Consider the following 18709-nt stretch of genomic DNA (forward strand, 5'->3'; position numbering starts at 1 on the left):
GTCGGGTAACCGAGAGTCTACTTCAATTGTTAGGCTTATATTATCTAAATGTTTTTTAACGTGAAACTCATCATCAAAATTAAATTGAGTTGGTTATCTCCACCGTACTGACCAATCTCTTTCGTGTCTTCTCCATCCTAATATTGGCGATATAATGTGTGCCCTGTCACAACTAAAAGCCATCTAACTAAGAATTGAATAGGCTATTTGACTGGTTTTTAAAATCCATTTTATAATATTTAGTAGAGGTTAAGGAACCCAGTAAAAGTTGTGTCTTTTATTTCTAGTACATATTTGCCGAAAAATACCAATTACCATAATACCATTATTAAATATTCCATATTTAAATAACGCGCGAAAACGCTACTTGGACAATATGGCTCTGCAAAGGGGTCGGTGACGTCACTTTGCTGTAATTTAATCTGTGGTACATATAATAGAAAAGCATGGTTTACAAGAAAGTGACTTTATTATAAGCCCGGCCGATCAGGAGCGTTTTGTGTCACGTGACAAACGTTAGAAAAAATGCATTTTTATTTATTGATTTTTGAATAGATTAAGTATTATTTTCAAGTTTCGCTAGTAAATAACCATTTATAAACTCATAATATACAGTGATTACAATAATTCACAATTTATTTTTCGCATTGTCAAATAGCCTATTATGTTCATGTAGGCTTTTATAGAATTGTTAAAAGCAAAGCTACCAAAGATTCGGAACTTAAATACTACCGTGCAGAACCGACTAGAAACTTATTAGTCGGTAAGTCACTTACAATCACTGAGTATTGTATCATATTTGATCATGTTTTCACGTTTAAAGAAATTTTTATTTACATTCGTAAGATATGTTTAAATAATATTTTTTTTAGAAGTTCTAAGTATTTTTTTTCCTATGTTTAATGCCAGCGAATGGCATCAGAACAATGCCACAATGGCAAATTCCAATTGTGTATTTTAAACATATGTACTGATTAGTATATAATGTATTTGAAATTGTTTTATGTAGTTTTTTATGGTTTAATATAAAAATCTTTATACATTATGTGCTCTACTGATATTCCTGGTACATTGTTCTTGGAGACTAAGCAGTGCCGTTTTTAACCTATTGGAGGCCTTGGGCATATAAGGGGGCCCCTATGACTTTCATAAAAGACTATTTAGTTAGAATAGACACAGAAACTTTAATTGTTTTTCAATTTGCGAATAAATAATGCTCTGTTGAAATACTTAGTTAATGATTTATAACCTGTAGCTTCTGGAAAAGTCAAAATCTTTATTTTGAAATGCAGATTTTATATGATCTGAGAGGGGCCCCTATCGATCGCGGGGCCCAGGGACTTGCCCAAACTGTTCACTGAGAAAGAAGGGTCTGGAACTAAGTTGTTATGTTTAAATGTGTAGAGAGCCTTAAGTAAAGATTCGATTTGACAAAACTTATTGTCTCTCATCCTATGGCATACACGCGTCCTTACACTTAGAAATATATATATATATATATATATATATATATATATATATGTGTATAAAGATTTGTATGATTAAATCAATTTATTAACAATTTCAGTATGATTTCGAGTGTTTTATTTTAATTGAAAGAAATTATTTTATTTGATGTGGATAAGTAAATATATTTAATGAAAATATATTTCGATTAAATTCGAAATTAATCAATTTTAAATTAGTAAAATTTAAAAACTGTGTAAATGTATTGTTAATACACGCCGTCATTTTGTTCCATCGACGTCACGATAGGGTACTAGACGAAATGGCATAACTCGGAATTTGTTGATTTTGAAATGATATCGTTTTCATATATAATACTTAAATAAAATATCCAGCGATACTTGTGTGTTATTTATGTTCAATATTGTTTATTGAACTATCTGTAATGTTTTTAATAATATGTACTATGAGTAGGATGTATTATCATGTGAACATTCATTTATTAAATAAGTCTATTTTCGATATTAATTACCTCTATTGTAAGAAAAAATACAATAGGCCGACACCCTAATCTGTTTAATATTTATTACGTAAGGATCCAAAGAAAAAAATTAATACAATTTCGGCATATATTAATTTTTCAAGGTCAAAGGTTTCTTTCGAATATTTATTTGTAGTTTATGAGTTGTGACATTTTGTTTTATACCCTATCATGACGTCAAAACTATAACGTCTATTTTTTAATATAGACATGTACGGCCTTACTTGTAAACGTTGTATAGTTATATTTGTCTCGTTCTTTCATCATAGAATTTTCATTTGAAAAAAGGAAACGGCAATACTTAGTTAATCACGCCCTATGCAATGGCTATAAGTAAAGCCGGTAGTTTTTAAGATATTTAAGGCAACGTGTATATTATTACCCAACTGCGTATAGAAGGGGTAAGTGTAAAAGATGTTTAACTGTTATAATCAATTGTTTTGGCTCAGCGAGAAGATGATGGTTTTGTAAATGATAAATGTATGTATTAAAGAAATTTTATTATTTTGAGTGTATTTTTTTAATTCTAGCCCTTATAGGACGGATCTCTTTATCCAATAGCTAGTCACACCATCGATTTGTAAATTAGTGTGACGTTTATATAGGTTTGTTTATGGTTTACATTCGGCCAGGCAGTCAGGGTGGATCGGAATCGTTGTCATGAGGTGAAATATAAAATTAAAATTAAATTATTTACTTTAAAAAAATCGTTTTAGGAGTTGGTTGAAACGTTTCAGGCAAAAAAAGTAGCCTATGTCCTTCCTTGTACTTCAAGTTTGCTTCATAACAAATTTCATCAAATTCACAGACAGACAAGAGTTACTTTCACATTTATAATATTAGTATAGATTATGAAATATATTGAAAATTATTTATTTCCGCCTTATGATTAGCTATATACGCTACATATACCCCTTTTTTTCCTATAAAAACGCGTTAATCGCTTCCCCCCCGTGATGGAAATGAGGGGTATGTAGGACTCCCCTATGGCCAGGATGCCGGACGCACCTAGGTCCACCGGGTTTACCCACTAAAAAACTAGCGGTACCCTCTCCGTCTTTTCGGTGGGCGCCACGGGATCGCTTTCGCATGCTACCGTGACGCCCTGATGTTCGGCCAACCTATGCGGGCCTCCAACACCTAGGGGATATTCTCAGGGTACTGAGACCTCCCCTGGTCCCCGCGGTGCCTATTGGGGTGGGGGAGGAGGTGCGCGTACGGTAAATTGGTATACCCTACGTATACATGCTAAAAATATTATAGCATTTTTATAGTACACAATTACACATGGTTAGTGTCAGTCTTAATCGATGATTTCGGGTTAATGCCCAGGCAAGCACGACTATATATATGTGCTTAATTGTGTTGTGTTGTGTTGTGTTTATAATTCATCTCGTGCTCGGCGGTGAAGGAAAACATCGTGAGGAAACCTGCATGTGTCTAATTTTATCGAAATTCTGCCACATGTGCAATCCACCAACCCGCATTGGAACAGCGTGGTGGAATATGTTCCAAACCCTCTCCTTAATGGAAGAGGCGGCCTGAGCCCAGCAGTGGGTAATATACAGGCTGTTACTTTTTTTTACTTTAAGGTGCATTGACCCCAAGCGAAGCATACCTATCAAATATATAGATAAATCTTGCCATAGATAATAAAATGATACCATAGACATTAATTGGTCGTGTAACAAATAATGAACGCTTCAAATAGGACGCGTTGCTATGGTAACCAATATCACAACAAAAGGGCCTTCAAAACAAGCTTGCTTTTTAACATTATGTTCAAATATTTCTAACAAAGATATTGATAAGAAATGCTAAAATATCGGTAAGTCATATATGTAAATATTTATACATAATAGTTAAAATTATATACTATATTATTGAAGCTATATTAATATATTTTATTCAAGTAGATTCTTACAAGCTCTATGTAATTGTTGTGTACCTATTTTGTGTTTTTAATTTAAAGATACCAGCGATTTGAAATGTAGATTTTACCAAGAAGAACCGACTGGAAACTATAATTAATGTTTTTCAACAATTTAAATACATTTATTTTATTAAGGGTGTTTTAATTCAATTTAATCGTATTAATTTATTAGCTGTGCCCGCGTCCTTGTACGAGTTTGAATTTAACAAAAATGAAATATTATTGTAGCCTAACTTACTCCTTATTATATGAGTTTTCTGCCTGTGAACGTCCTGTCAAAATCGGTTCAGCCGTTCCAGAGATTAGCTGGAACAAACAGACAGACTGACAAAAATTTAAAAAAATGTCACTTTGGTATATTTACCGTGTATACATACATATTCATTGAGTAAAAAGGGCTATTTTAATATTAAAAAACAGATACTCCAATTTTATTATATTTATAGATTATAGTGCAACTAATGTTGATACTTGATAAGATATTTTCTTACTTTCAAACTCAACTCAAATAACTTTATTCTATATAGAAGCATTACACTTTCTTATTGACGGTCCAATTGAAACAGTACCACCGGTTCGGAAAAATACTCTGACCTGAGAAGAACCGGCGAAAGAAACTCAACGGGTTTTTTTTTGTCTCATATATTATATAAACACATTTTGTATTGGCGTTTGTTTGTTTATTAGGCTTTCTTAAGCTTATTCGATTTTGATGTAACTTTGATAAATTAATCTGCGAACATCAATGAAATTACTGATATAAAATGTTTAACGTTAGTATAAAATGTATTGTATTCACGTTTTTTTTTCAACAGAATCAAGACTACCTAACAGTATATTGTTAAATCAATATGATCCCAACAACTATAGGGTTTCTGTTTATATCGGGCATGGCGCTCGGGGTTCAGGGGAAGTGGGTGGAGGGGAGGGTGAACACGAAAGAGGTTTGTATTATTATATTTGACATAGATATTAGAAAAAACGAGAGATGCCTTCTCTTTAAATAATGGAAACTTTTTAAAAAATAATGGAAAATCCAGTGTGAATATATTCTAATAAAAAATAAGTTTTAATAAAAAGTGAAAGAAAGAGAGGGAAAATGTCGCATAAGTCTTTTCCCTTATTCGAGGGTTCTGACAGTAGTTCAAAAAAATTTTTAAAATGATGATTCTATAAATAAATTGTTAGTTTGTTGCAATCGTTGTGTGATGCAGTAAGATTACATCGGAATACAATTAAAGGATTTAGTAATATTTATTTAGTTTTCGTAAAAGTAGTTTTTGCACCCAATTACAATTTTAGCTGAGATTCATTTATGTAAGAAACGTATTGTGACCATTAAAACCTGATATTAAGTAATTGTATTCAGGAAAAATCTTATACTAGTTTATTTTTATATGATTCTAGAACTGGGCGTTTCTTGCACGTTTTTGTTTCCTGTCCCTTGACGGGCAGTTCGAATACCTGATCGAGTTCGAACGCGACATCGGAACTTTGAACTTGTTGCTGTACTACGACGATGACAGCCAGTGGCCGTCTGTTTACCACAGTAGCAAGGTGAGTTGATTGATCGTTTTCAAGTAGTAGTTCGTTTGATAGATGTCTTAATACACATTATGGTGAAGACCTCCGTGGTCGAGTGGCGTGTAAACCGGTTTTCATGGGTCACGCCACTCTCAGGTCCCGGGTTCGATTCCCATTACTTTTCTATGTTGTCCTGGGTCTGGGTGTTTGTGGTACTGTCGTTACTTCTGATTTCCATAACACAAGTGCTTCAGCTTGCACATTGGTATCAGAGTAATGTATGTGATGTTGTCTCATATTTATTTATATTTATTTAATACACGTTGCAACATACATATATGTTTGAGAAAATTAAATGTTTATTTGTAAATATGTGGGGAAGCAGATCCCTATTTATTTGTTATGACATAAATAGTAGATGGACTTCACTTAATTGACTTGAAAACCTCCGTGGTCGAGTAGTGTGTACACCGTTTTTCATGGGTACGCTACTCCGAAGTCTCGGATTCAATTCCCGGTCTATGTAGAAAAAGTTTATTAGTTTTCTATGTTGTCTTGGGTTTGGGTGTTCGTCTAAAGTCACGTCTAAAGTTTAGTCTTGTCAATTATAATATAATTCACGATAAAACGGTAAAATTTAATAATCCTCCAATGTTATTGAATGAGGCGGTAACGACTGACGCGACCAAAACGATTGCAGCCAATGGCCAATCCGCCAATCCCAAGGCCAATCAAATGAGTTCCGGAGCATGAAAGTATAAACTTCTATCAGCCAGATCAGTGGCCGATTTACAAATCTGCCGCTAGTAGGCTAGGAGGCTATTCAATTTTTGCCGCCCCTACTTTTTTTTGCAACATTTATGATGTGTGTTCTATCGTCCCTATTACATTGTTTTTTTTCCGTTATTAGTATGATTATAAACTAGGTGATGTTTCAGTCAGTTACTAGACTAGTTTTCCAACCCGCTATGTAGTGACCAGTATACGGATTGCGGACGTAATGTGTATACATATAACTATAAGTTTTTTTTTTTTATTTTAGTAAGATAATAACAAATGTGGGCTAAATTTGCCGCCTCTCTAAATCTGTCACCCTAGGCTCCAGCCTACTTAGCCTATTGGTAAATCCGCCACTGAGCCAGATTTATCAACTGTGCTTAGTATTGAGACTCAAAGGCTTATAAGCTGATGCCGTTTTCTGAGCATTTTGCCACAAGATTATATTTAGATGATTAATTAATTAATATTTTTAGACTTGCAAGGAACGTGAGGCTGTACTTAACAAAGGCGGACAAAACCAAATAATAAAACTATCACACTGGTACCCGGATACAGAGTACTCGGGTTGTATACTCACTCAGGCGAATAGAGAGGTACCCACCGGTAAAAGGTTTGTGAATGACATTTTAATTTGCAATAATTTTTTTTATGGTATAGGTTGGCGGACGAGCATTTGGGCCACCTGATGGTAAGTGGCCACCATCACCCATAGACAATGACGCTGTAAGAAATATTAATTATTCCTTACATCGTCAATGTGCCACCAACCTTGGGAACAAAGATGTTATGTCCCTTGTGCCTGTAGTTACACTGGCTCACTCACCCTTCAAACCGGAACACAACAATACCGAGTACTGTTATTTGGCGAAAGAATAACTGATGAGTGGGTGGTACCTACCCAGACGGGCTAGCACAAAGCTCTACCACCGTGTAAATTTACTTTATTAAAAAAATTAAAAATAAAATTGAACAGTAATTAAAAAAGAAAAGGTAATACTGAAAAAAGGCTGACAATAAAAAATTGTTAATGTCTAACATAAATTATATTGAGATGGTAGTGTCTTTTGGAGGTATACTGTTCCCAACGCAAATGAAAATACTAAAATATGCTCATATATTAAAATGTTGTATGTATATTTTAATAAAATCTCTCTAAGCTTTTGACAGATGTCAGTAATGTCAGAATTTTGTGTCTGGCAAACCTGTGTAACAAATCGATTTTTATATTTAAAATAATAAAAAATCTTTTTATAATCAAAATCAAAATAAACTTTATTCAAGTAGGCTTTTACAAGCACTTTTGAATCGTCATTTTACAATTAAGTGAAGCTACCACTAGTTCGGAAAGAAGATTCTACCGAGAAGAACCGGCAAGAATCTAATTTTCAACATTTAAAAAATACAAAGTCATGTTAGTTAATACAATTATTTTAATAAATATATCCTTTTTGTAGTTCAACGGCGACTCCGATGACAACGACGGCAAAATTAAAAGATAAGAACACGACTAAATACGATTTACCAGCGGATCCTTCGTATTACGATAAGTTTTTAAAAACGACTACTTCCAAACCCAAGTCTACCATAGTCGATACAAATTACACGACATGGTACGAGCTATTACCAACCGACGAATTTAATTTCACCACAACTGAGTTACCCCCTGATGATGAATTGTGGGAGAATATAGGGCCGGAGAACAATACGAGTCGATTGGAAAATTTGGAGGACGTCGAAATTATGTTTGAACATACTGGCAACACCGGAGTAAGTATACACAGATAATAAATGGAAATCCTTTCTTTAATATATAAAACAAAGTCGCTTATTGACGTATCTCCCTATGTATGCTTAGATCTTTAAAATTTCGCAGAGGATTTAGTTGCGGTTTTTTTTTTAATAGATATAGTGATTCGAGATGAAGGTTTTCGTATATAATACAGGGACAGTATAGTAAAGAAACGCTGATAATTTTAAAAGTTCCCGATGTAATGTAAATAAACAAATTCTGTAGTATATTTAGTATCTGTATTGAACCCGTGCGAAGCCGGGGCGGGTCGCTAGTTTATTATAAATGAAAAAAGAATTATTCATAAATTCTTTAACTTAAGCAGCATCATCATCGGCACCATCTGCGTAGGCGCCTCCCACTCGTCAAGCAGCAATAGTTACCTAGTATTTTTGTGTTTAGGCACAAGGGACATATCATCTTAGTTCCAAGATTGCATTGCATATTTGATAATGTTTATTCACCAACCCATAGCCGTATCAGCGTGCTGAAGTAATCTCCAAATTCTCCAAAATCTCCAAAAGAAGAGGAGGCCTATACATTAAAAGGACTTTAATTGTAAATTATTTTTCAGCAAAAAATCAAACGTTCGACGTTTGAACTATACGAGCGATATCGTCGGCGCAGATTGTATTCGGAGTCGAATCAGAACGAGCTCAGCAGCTCGAGCGGGAAGACGGTGAAGTTTATCGTCAGCTGCCATAATTCCAGAAGGTTCCGCTCGGCGAGGGAACGGTGGTGGTTTATCGCTATCAGCAACTGTGACAATCCAAAGGTAGAGTTAATTTTAGTTGTAGAATATATGTACAGTAGGTTGATGAGACCATTTTTTAAACTAATTGTGTAGTTGTTTTGGTCAATCATAGATAATGGTATTTAAAGTAATACTAGTAGTCGCGTTTTAGGGCGTTGATTGTCATGTTTCAGCCAAAAAAGTAGTCAAAGACCAAATTTTATAAAATTCGCCTCAGCGGTTTGGTCGTGCAAGAGTAACAGACAGACCGACAGAGTTACTTTCATCATCGTGAAATGTTCGCAACATTTACCGATTGAAAATTGTGATTAAAGTGAGTTCTTATAGAGTCTTACAGAGAAAACAGCTGTATTTGGAGTATGCCCGATTAATAAAAGTAGTAATCGTTCATGGTATCGGCTTAATATCAATGATAACTTTACTTTTATTATTATCAGTTTTAGAGCGTGGTAACTAGCATACTAACTATGGCATATTTGTAAGATAAACTGAATTTATGGTTTTTTTTTTATGTTTTAGGGGCTGGATGTGCGTTACAAATTTTTGATGACGAATGGACCGAGCGGGGATTTTTGGCATGAACACTTTTCGGCGGATGAATTTTGTAAGCATTTCCTAATAACTTTTATTTTAAATCTTTAAAGAATTTATTTAATCTACCTTATTGTCAAATTAAAAATTAACCTCAGCTCCGAGCAGAAAATACTCTGACTTACAAAGGAGTGGCGAAAAAACTCAGTAGATGCCTTAGGGATTTTTTGGGACTTATCCAAAGCTTTCAATTGTACACAACATGAACACAGGAAAAATGTTCAACTCTGGTTAGGACTTCTTTCTTTACGGTTTTAGAGAATGTGCGCTCGACCTATCTTCTTACCTTAACTACAGATTTCAAGACGTTAACATCAAAGGAAAAAGATTTCTTAGGCTTCGGTTGGTATGAGGGTAAAGATAATTTCTTGGACCTTTTATGTTATTCATATACATAATAATAAATACACAAATGACTTTTCCTCAAGTCAGGATATTTGCTATTCCGAACTGATACTGTTAATTTGACATTCAATTACTAATAGTAATGCTTTTAAATTAAATACAGGAATTTCCTGAGGTTTTTCGTGAATTCCGGGGTTTCTGTATACGAGTGTTTACTTTTTTCAGATGTTCTCCCCATCCTGTTAGCATATACCTTCGCGTACGTGATAGTCATGGTGGCTGTGGTGATGTGCAGCGTGGAGCTCAAATGTCGTCACCTCCTGCACACCACCTATAAGCTGTTCCTGGTGTCCCTCGTCGCCCAGCACTGTGGAATCGCGCTGCAAGCCCTGGCGAACATCCGATACGCCTACAATGGAGTTGGCAGCGCTAGTGCCAAAATGATAGGTCTGGAACCTTTTGACTTATCATATAAGACCTTTTGGTTCTACGTTTGATCGATTTTCTACTCTTATCTGTAAGTTTGGGCTTTCGTAAGTGTGCAATATAGTGTCTTCTACACCATCGACTAATGCTAGTCCGTTTGATACTTTCAATGTTCGTGTAGGAATTCACACTATCTTCCCAAAAAATGTAGGTACATCTTCTTAAATAAAATTCAACATCCATTTTGTGTCGGACAACCCTTTTTTTAGAATATAAATCAAAAGTTTAATTATCGACGAGGTAGATGGCAGCCCGTAAACTAAAAAAAAGATAGAGAAGCGAGTTTTAGGGTTTGCAGACTGCGTCATCTCAATTAAATATGAAAAAAGTGAGCGAATATTGACTGAAGGCGATTGTTAAATTATTACTTTGATTTATAATTTCAGGTCAATTTCTTTGCGGAGTGTCGGAGACGATGTTTCTGTTGCTCCTGATATTGATGGCAAAAGGGTATACCATAACGCGCGGTCGACTCAAGGTTGCCTTCACGATCAAACTGACGATTTTCATGTGCTGCTATATACTGACGTATGTGGTGCTGTTCGTTTACCAAGCAAAGGTTAGTTAGTATTTATGACAGATAGAGGAAAGACACGATGTTGTGTTCTTAAGGTAACTAAATAAGCGTGCTATTGATATAAATTATATTCAGTAATCATTTTCTGAATCGCGCTAACGTTTGGTTCGTCACAATATATATAGGGTTTCGACTTTAAAAATATAGTTTCCTTTTATTTCGCCACGAAGTGGTATTATGGACCGTGAGTTAAAATTGGTCTCTGTTTTGAATCGGAAGTCGAGTCTCATAACAGTCATAACAGTTATAGGATTATCTGTAGTTTTGTGTTTGAAATTCGGTAGTGTTTCTTAGACTACCTTAACTTAACTAGCTCGTAAATTAATTGGTCCGCTTGTACTTCCATTTGATTACGAGAATGTTTGAAAAGAGAGTTGAAGACATTCGTGTTTCTGCACACATTTGTGGACTGTAATATCACCTGCGCAGGAACAGTATCCATTGAAAACAGTTTCCATGTCACGCGACCAACATCACTCGCCTTACCAAAGTATTCTAGATACATATACATAAAGTAATACTAAAATAGGAAAGAACTAAATGCATTTTGCAATTGTAGGCCTTCGACCCAGGAGAAGTTCTCTATCTATATGAAAGTCCAGCGGGCTACGGGCTGATCGTCCTACGCGTGGCTGCTTGGTGTGCATTCGCGTATGCTACGTTCTTTACCGTCAAAAAGTGCCCTGAAAAGGTACGTATAGTACGACGTAATTTAGATGTAGCATCGGCAAAATTCGTAAAACCGATCACATCCGAATTAAGTGCGCTATCCCAAATTATCAATACTTATTTCTTATGTGAATATGATCTTTACGCAAACGTAATAGCTTGTAATATCATATAACCTAATATATTCGTCAATTTGACACGTCGATTTACATGCACTTGTTGTCTCGGGTTGAACTGACGTGAGGATCTATAGCGACGAATAGCGTCGAATGGCGCGATAGGGAGCTGTTTCTATTGGTTGTATAAATCGGCAGTAATCTAACTAAGTTGTCTCGTACTATGATGTTATAAGTCTGTAATCATAAACAAGAGTAAAACAATCATGATCATTTGTAAAGTTAGGAATGCTATTTGTAACCTGTACTAACCTGTGCGAAATTTTGAAGACTTTGTCTTTGTTTTCTTTCAGAATATGTTCTATTGTCCTTTTTTCATCTGTGGAACACTTTGGTTCTTCGCTGGACCGCTCTTTATATTAACTGCAAATTCTTATATTGGTAAGTATATAATGTATAAATAAATAAATATTGAACAATATCACAAATATTACTCTGGTCCCAATGTAAGTAGCTAAAGCACTTGTGTTAAGAAAAATCAAAAGTAACGACGGCAGCACAAACATTTTCTATATTGACTCGGCCGGGACCCGGGACCTCAGAGTGGCGAGAGAATTAAAACCGGTGTACACACTACTCGACCACGGATGTCGTCAACTAAACGTTTTTACAGTAATCAGTTTTTTAAATGAAATAAAATTTAAGATTTGATGTAGTGTCTACGTACCTAATGTACATACCTTTTCACCCCGTTGTGAGTGGGGAGGTCTCTGTATTCCAGTAGACCCGGTAGGCCAAACGTCACGGTAGCATGTGCAAGCAATTCCTTGATGCCTCATAAAGAGCTGGGATCAGTATTGTTGGTTTTTTAGGACGCCGTCGAGTTACCCACGCGGAACGGGATACGAGTAGGGGTGTTTGTCCAGCGAAAAAAGAATTGGACGTACACTTACTAAAACCAATTTAAGTCAAACGAGACGTAAAGACGAATGAACAACTTTGACGTTAAGACGCGATGTCATTTGTCGAGATCATAAGTCTATGGGATTGTTTTAAAATATATCAAAAATGCTTCTACTTGAATAAGGTATGTCTTAATTTTGATTTTAGACAAATGGGTACGAGAAAGCGTCGTCACGGCCGTCCTGCTGTTCATAACGTTCAGTGGTCACGTCATGTTCTTGGTCAGTCAATAACTTTACGTTACTTGTAATTTTAAGTGATATTTAACTTAAGTTATGAAAAAGATATATAATGTATGTGCTATTTAATGGTACATACGCATTTATCTCAATTTTATATAGCTGCTTTTAATTAAACTTAACTTGGTATATATTTTTTATACTAATAAAAAAAATTAAGGTACATACATTATTTTTTAAAAATTATAGTTTTGAAGAAATAAAAATATGATATACTTTATTTATTCCAACGTTATGTATTAACATTTATATTTTTTTCAGCTGTTAACACTGCCTGTGTTCGCGAACAAAAATTTCCCGTATCACGTTCGAACCACACAAATTGGAGTAATGGAGGTGAAATCATTTGAATATAAATTATTAGCTGTTGTTATTCCAACCACATAATTACTTAAAATTTAAACTACATACAAACATACAAACTACAAATTAAAAAGTATATTTGCAGATACAAGAACATATTTAATAATAATGATATTTTCTTTTATAATTATACTCTTAATTGTATACAAGTATAGTACGACACAACTTAGATGTCGCATCGGCAAAATTCGTAAAACCGATCACATCCGAATTGAGTACGCTATCCCAAGTTATCAATATTTATTTCTCATCCGAATATGATCTTTGCACAAACGTAATAACGTGTAATATCATATGACCTAATATATTCGTCAATTTGACGCGTGGATTTACATACATTTGCTTTCTTTGACGCGTGAATGTATAGCGACGAATAGCGTTGAATGGCGCGATAGGGAGCTATTTCTATTGGTTGCGTAAATCGGCAGTAATCGGTTTTATTTTCATTCCATTGCATTTTCCGATGCTACATCTAATTTGTGTCCTACTATAATAAAGTATGTATTATTTGCCAGGTTACCCACAGCTCCAATTTGGACAGGTTTGGGCCAACGGCTTATCATCCCAGCGATGGCCCAGCCCAGACTGTTATCATACCGCTGACGAGGTAAGACAATATGACGTTTTAATAAATCTCTATAAGATCTCTTTGACTTATATGCTTTCAAAAATTAGTATGGCAATAAATAAGTTCTAGCAGCCTAAAGCAATGTTTAGTAATTTTGTGTTTCAATTTGATGGTTAAGTCAGCGTAACTACAATCACAAGGGACATAACATCTTAGTTCCCAAGGTTAGTGTCGTATTGACAATGTAAGGGATTATCAATGATTCTTACAATGGTAGTCTAGTATGTGGTGGCTATTTACCTTCAGCTTAATATAAAAAAAAACATTATACAATATCTTTCCAGGCGAACAGAAGAGTTAATAGATAACATGTATACTCAATATATGGCGACAGCGCCCCCATTGTCACTAGAAAATGGCGCGCCAAAAGTTAACGGGGTAAACAAAATAGAAAGTAATGCGTCTAAAAAGGGACTCACACCTCTCGCGAGCACGGAGACAAACTCTTCAGACGACATAAATCCTTCGATAAGCGACAAAGAAGTTTTCACTATTGACGGTCAGATGTCAAAAATAGAGCAAAATGCGCGGGAAAATGAAATGTCAAATCAGTCAGTGTTGCCAAATAATGAGAACTTGACAAGTTTAGGCAACGGAGAGAATGATAAGGTGGATTTACCTCTCATTTTACGGTCTAAAAGAAATATTTTAGCGCCTATTCAAAGAGATGTTCCCATTTGGTCGTTGGCGAAAGGCCCTTGTGTTGTCGCTATGCAGTTGAAAACATCGACGAGTGTAACCGAAGAAGGTAATATATATTTTTTTATTATTGACTACTTTATTGTTGTTACGCGTTTGTGATGACATTACCTACAATGTCTAAATACTTGGAATTCTTGCTAGATGTTAGGAATATAATACTAATCAGATATTTTACCGTCAAACAGCATACTCAGTATTGTTAAATTATCTCACTTTGAAGAATGAGTGAGCCAATGTAATTACAGCGACGAAGGACATAACGAGGGTATTCTGACAGAAACGAATAAGTGTAAACTTTTAGGCTATAAATATAGGGCACAGTTTTTGGTGATTTTCAACCGACTTCAAAAAGGAGGAGGTTATCAATTCGTCTGTATTTTTTTTTTCTTTTTTTTTTATGTTTGTTACCTCATAACTTTTTACTGGGTGGACCGATTTTGATAATTTTTTTTTGTTTGAAAGGTAGTGCTTCCCGTGGGGTCCCATTTTTTTTTATTTTTTTCCGATGATGGTATCCGTATGAAAACGACATAAGTCTTAAATTTGCATTATGTATATGCGCGACAAATAGGTGAATAACTGAAAATCACGTTAACCAATTTTGATAATTCTTTTTTTATTATAAAATATATACTTCAAGGGTAATTTGGTGAAAGTTTGGTAAGGTTCTGAGCACAGGATCCATGACAAAGTAGCGGAACGGAAGGGAACGGAACAATGCTGAGGAGCACGTTAGTGATATTCAGTCGTATCTTTTATTTATAGGTTATTTGGATATTTAAGTCACCTTCCGTAATGTGGTTACGTTTATGTAATTATCACTGTAGAATATTATAATCAACTAGCTACCCACCCCGCCTTCGCACGGGTGCAATACTGATACTAAATATACTACAGAATTTGTTTATTTACATTACATCGCAAACTTCTAAAATTATCAGTGTTTCTTTACTATATTGTTCATGTATTATATACATAAACCTTCCTCTTGAATCACACTATCTTTTAAAAAAATCGCATCAAAATCCGTTGCGTAGATTTAAAGATATAGGGACAGAGAAAGCGACTTCGTTTTATACTATGTAGTGATGGAACTCCTATACGGCTCACAGTTAGGGTGCGATATGGGGCAGAATTTCTTACTATCTTTAATCAATTTTTGTGTATGTGATGTGATGTCATATGATGTACGAAATATAGTTGGTCTTTTTCAAAGTTTTTTTGCTGAGTTCGATTACAGCTCTTTCGAGGGATCCTTGTAGTTTACGCCGCATGACGTATTAAATCCGCATTTTCGAAAGTCTATTTTTGCTTTATTCGCAAGTTTCCTTTGAAATTGTCCTCGAAGTAGTTTCTGACTCATATAAACGAAACGCTTAATCTATCCGTATTAAAAAAAATTAGTTAGTCAACATCAGTTTCACTTAAAATCAAAAAATAAATAAAAATTTTAACAAAAAGAAAAACCGACTTCAAATAAAACACTATTTTAAAACAAATCATAATACACGAAAAAGTAATAAAAATAATAGCGTATTCAACATATTTTTTAGAGCCCTCCTAGGTAAAATGAAATGAAAAATATTAGACTACTTAAAAGTCGATTTACGATTATATAATGTAGTTATAATTATTGTTACATCTGGAGTCGGTGTCAGCCAATAAAACCCTACAGTATATCTATCAAAAACAATACGAGAATACTTTAACAAATATGTATTTTACAAACTACCTTTTACACAATAATATACTGGACCAATCAAGGGGCTCGTATTGCTTCTTTCTTTTGATTGTTGGGCCAAGGGCACCGTAGCTGACACCGGCTCCAAATATACCAATAACCATAACTACGTTATATAATCGTAAATCGACTTTTAAGTAGTCTAATATTTTTCATTTCATTTTACTTAGGAGGACTCTAAAAAATATGTTGAATACGCAATTATTTTTATTACTTTTTCGTGTATATTGATTTGTTTTAAAACAGTGTTTTGTTTGAAGTCGGTTTTTCTTTTTGTTAAAATTTTTGTTAACTGGCAAAACCATATAACTGTCGATGCTTAAACGATGTTTTTTTCTACTGAGTAAAGAAAATATCTAGTTTTTTTGCATTACATTTGTGATTGATGATGAGTGATGAAGACTTAAAAACAAAATAAAAATAATAATATTGTTTACAGATAACCAGCAAAACACATCAAACGGTAAAAGACCTTCGATTCGTAGCATACAGTCGAATTCTGGAGATATGAGCACGATACACGAAGGTCGCGAGAAAAATTATGTCCGGACGCCGACAGATATTTTCACAGTACCCACTAGAGGATAGAATTAAGTAAATTTAGTTTTTAAGCATGGCAACTTTTTATTATTTTATTTGTTCATCGTGTTAATGCGCTACTTTTATTGACTTATTTATTTATTTTTTAATTTAAATAATTTCGGATATAACGTCAAAAATTTTACTATATTAATTTATATTTTGTTATGTATATATTTTAAAGTATTGTAAAATATTAAAGACTTCGATTTTTTACAAATGGCAATACTAAATAAGAACTCGAGTTACCGCCGGAAATAATCGTGGATTGTCAGACTATCTAGCTATGTCGCCATAAGATAAATAAAGAAAACTTAGCAGCTTAAGCAATTTTCCCGCAAATCGAGATTTGTTTTACAGACAACAGATTTCTTAAGATATGTGAATGCGAGTAATACTTTATTTTGCTTTTGCCCCTCAACAAAAACAACACCCACAAATTCCCACTGCCGGGCTAAGGCATCCTCTCCCTTTGAGGAGAGGGTTTGGAACATATGTAACTCTGTTGCAGTGCGGATTTGTGGACTACATATGTGGCAGAATTTCTATGAATTTAGACAAATGCAGGTTTCCTAACGATGTTTTCCCACACCACCTACCATATGAGTGCTTGCCTGAGTTCGAACCTGCAATTATCAGTTAAGATGCACACGTTCTAACCTCTGGGCCATCTCGGATTTCGCCCTTATAATGCAAATATTTGTGCTCGCAGTTTGGACAGGTTCATACATTTCTAGCATTCTCAAAGAATATACACTTATCTAAACAAAACTTAAAGATTACTCAGTTCTGCTTTATATTGTTGCCAGCTATAATATTTACCAAAAATATGTTCTTTTTTGTATTAATTTCTATTTATAAGTACGATATTTTAGACATGATTAAAATAGTTTGAAATATTGTTAGAATAATTTTTAAAGATTTTCAATCTTAGCAATATTGAGTGATATTTTCTAGTCAAATAAATGAATTTTCGGTAAAAGATTTTTTATTCATTTTTAAACTATCTTTTAAATTAATGTGATGGATTGCCAGGAATCCCAAGGCATGAGCAAACTGGTATCGACCAGGGTAAGTATGAAGCAGGGCATAATTTGAAGAATGTGTGGACACGCTGTAATAATGATCACTTGATCTTATTCTCTTCCTATTTATGCCAAAGCTATGGTCTATGCTCTTTAGCAAGAAGACTTCTTTCTACAAGGATCAATTTTTGGTCCGTCTCTATTCCAGATATACATTAATCACCTATCTTTATTACGTCAAATGTATGTTTTGTCGATGCAATTAGATAACTGACCCAAATTGGGTTTAATTTAGATATGATCGGAAGTAAAACAAACTGTATAAAATTTTAACAAAAAGAAAAACCGACTTCAAACAAAACACTATTTTAAAACAAATGAATATGCACGAAAAAGTAAAAAAAATAATTGCGTATTCAACATATTTTTTAGAGTCTTCCTAAGTTAAATGAAATGAAAAATATTAGACTACTTAAAAGTCGATTAACGATTATATCATGTAGTTATAGTTATTGGTATATTTGGAGCCGGTGTCAGCCACGGTGCCCTTGCCCCAACAATCAAAAGAAAGAAGCGATACGAGCCCCTTGATTGATCCAGTATATTATTGTGTAAAAGGTAATTTGTAAAAAACATACTTGTTAAAGTATTCTCGTATTGTTTTTTGATAGATATACTGTAGGGTTTTATTGGCTGACACCGACTCCAAATATAACAATAATTATATCTACATGATATAATCGTTAATCGACTTTTAAGTAGTCTAATATTTTTCATTTCATTTAACTTAGGAAGACTCTAAAAAATATGTTGAATACGCAATTATTTTTTTTACTTTTTCGTGCATATTCATTTGTTTTAAAATAGTGTTTTGTTTGAAGTCGGTTTTTCTTTTTGTTAAAATTTTATTTATTTTTT

The 18709-nt window shown here is 34.1% G+C and overlaps 1 protein-coding gene across 1 annotated transcript; it reads left to right on the plus strand.

Annotated features, from left to right (window-relative positions):
• The first annotated feature begins 4810 nt into the window (after positions 1–4810).
• LOC124541845 lies at positions 4811–16816 on the plus strand. Its single transcript, XM_047119753.1, has 15 exons — positions 4811–4864; positions 5328–5477; positions 6698–6834; positions 7679–7991; positions 8588–8788; positions 9287–9371; positions 9929–10150; positions 10576–10748; positions 11326–11457; positions 11905–11992; positions 12662–12735; positions 13015–13089; positions 13632–13723; positions 14029–14492; positions 16627–16816. The coding sequence occupies exons 1-15, from the start codon at positions 4811–4813 to the stop codon at positions 16773–16775; spliced, it is 2409 nt and encodes an 802-aa protein (XP_046975709.1). The 3' UTR covers positions 16776–16816.
• Positions 16817–18709: the final 1893 nt, after the last annotated feature.

The sequence above is a fragment of the Vanessa cardui genome, chromosome 29, assembly GCF_905220365.1.
Source record: "Vanessa cardui chromosome 29, ilVanCard2.1, whole genome shotgun sequence".
Classification (NCBI taxonomy): Eukaryota; Metazoa; Arthropoda; class Insecta; order Lepidoptera; family Nymphalidae; genus Vanessa; species Vanessa cardui.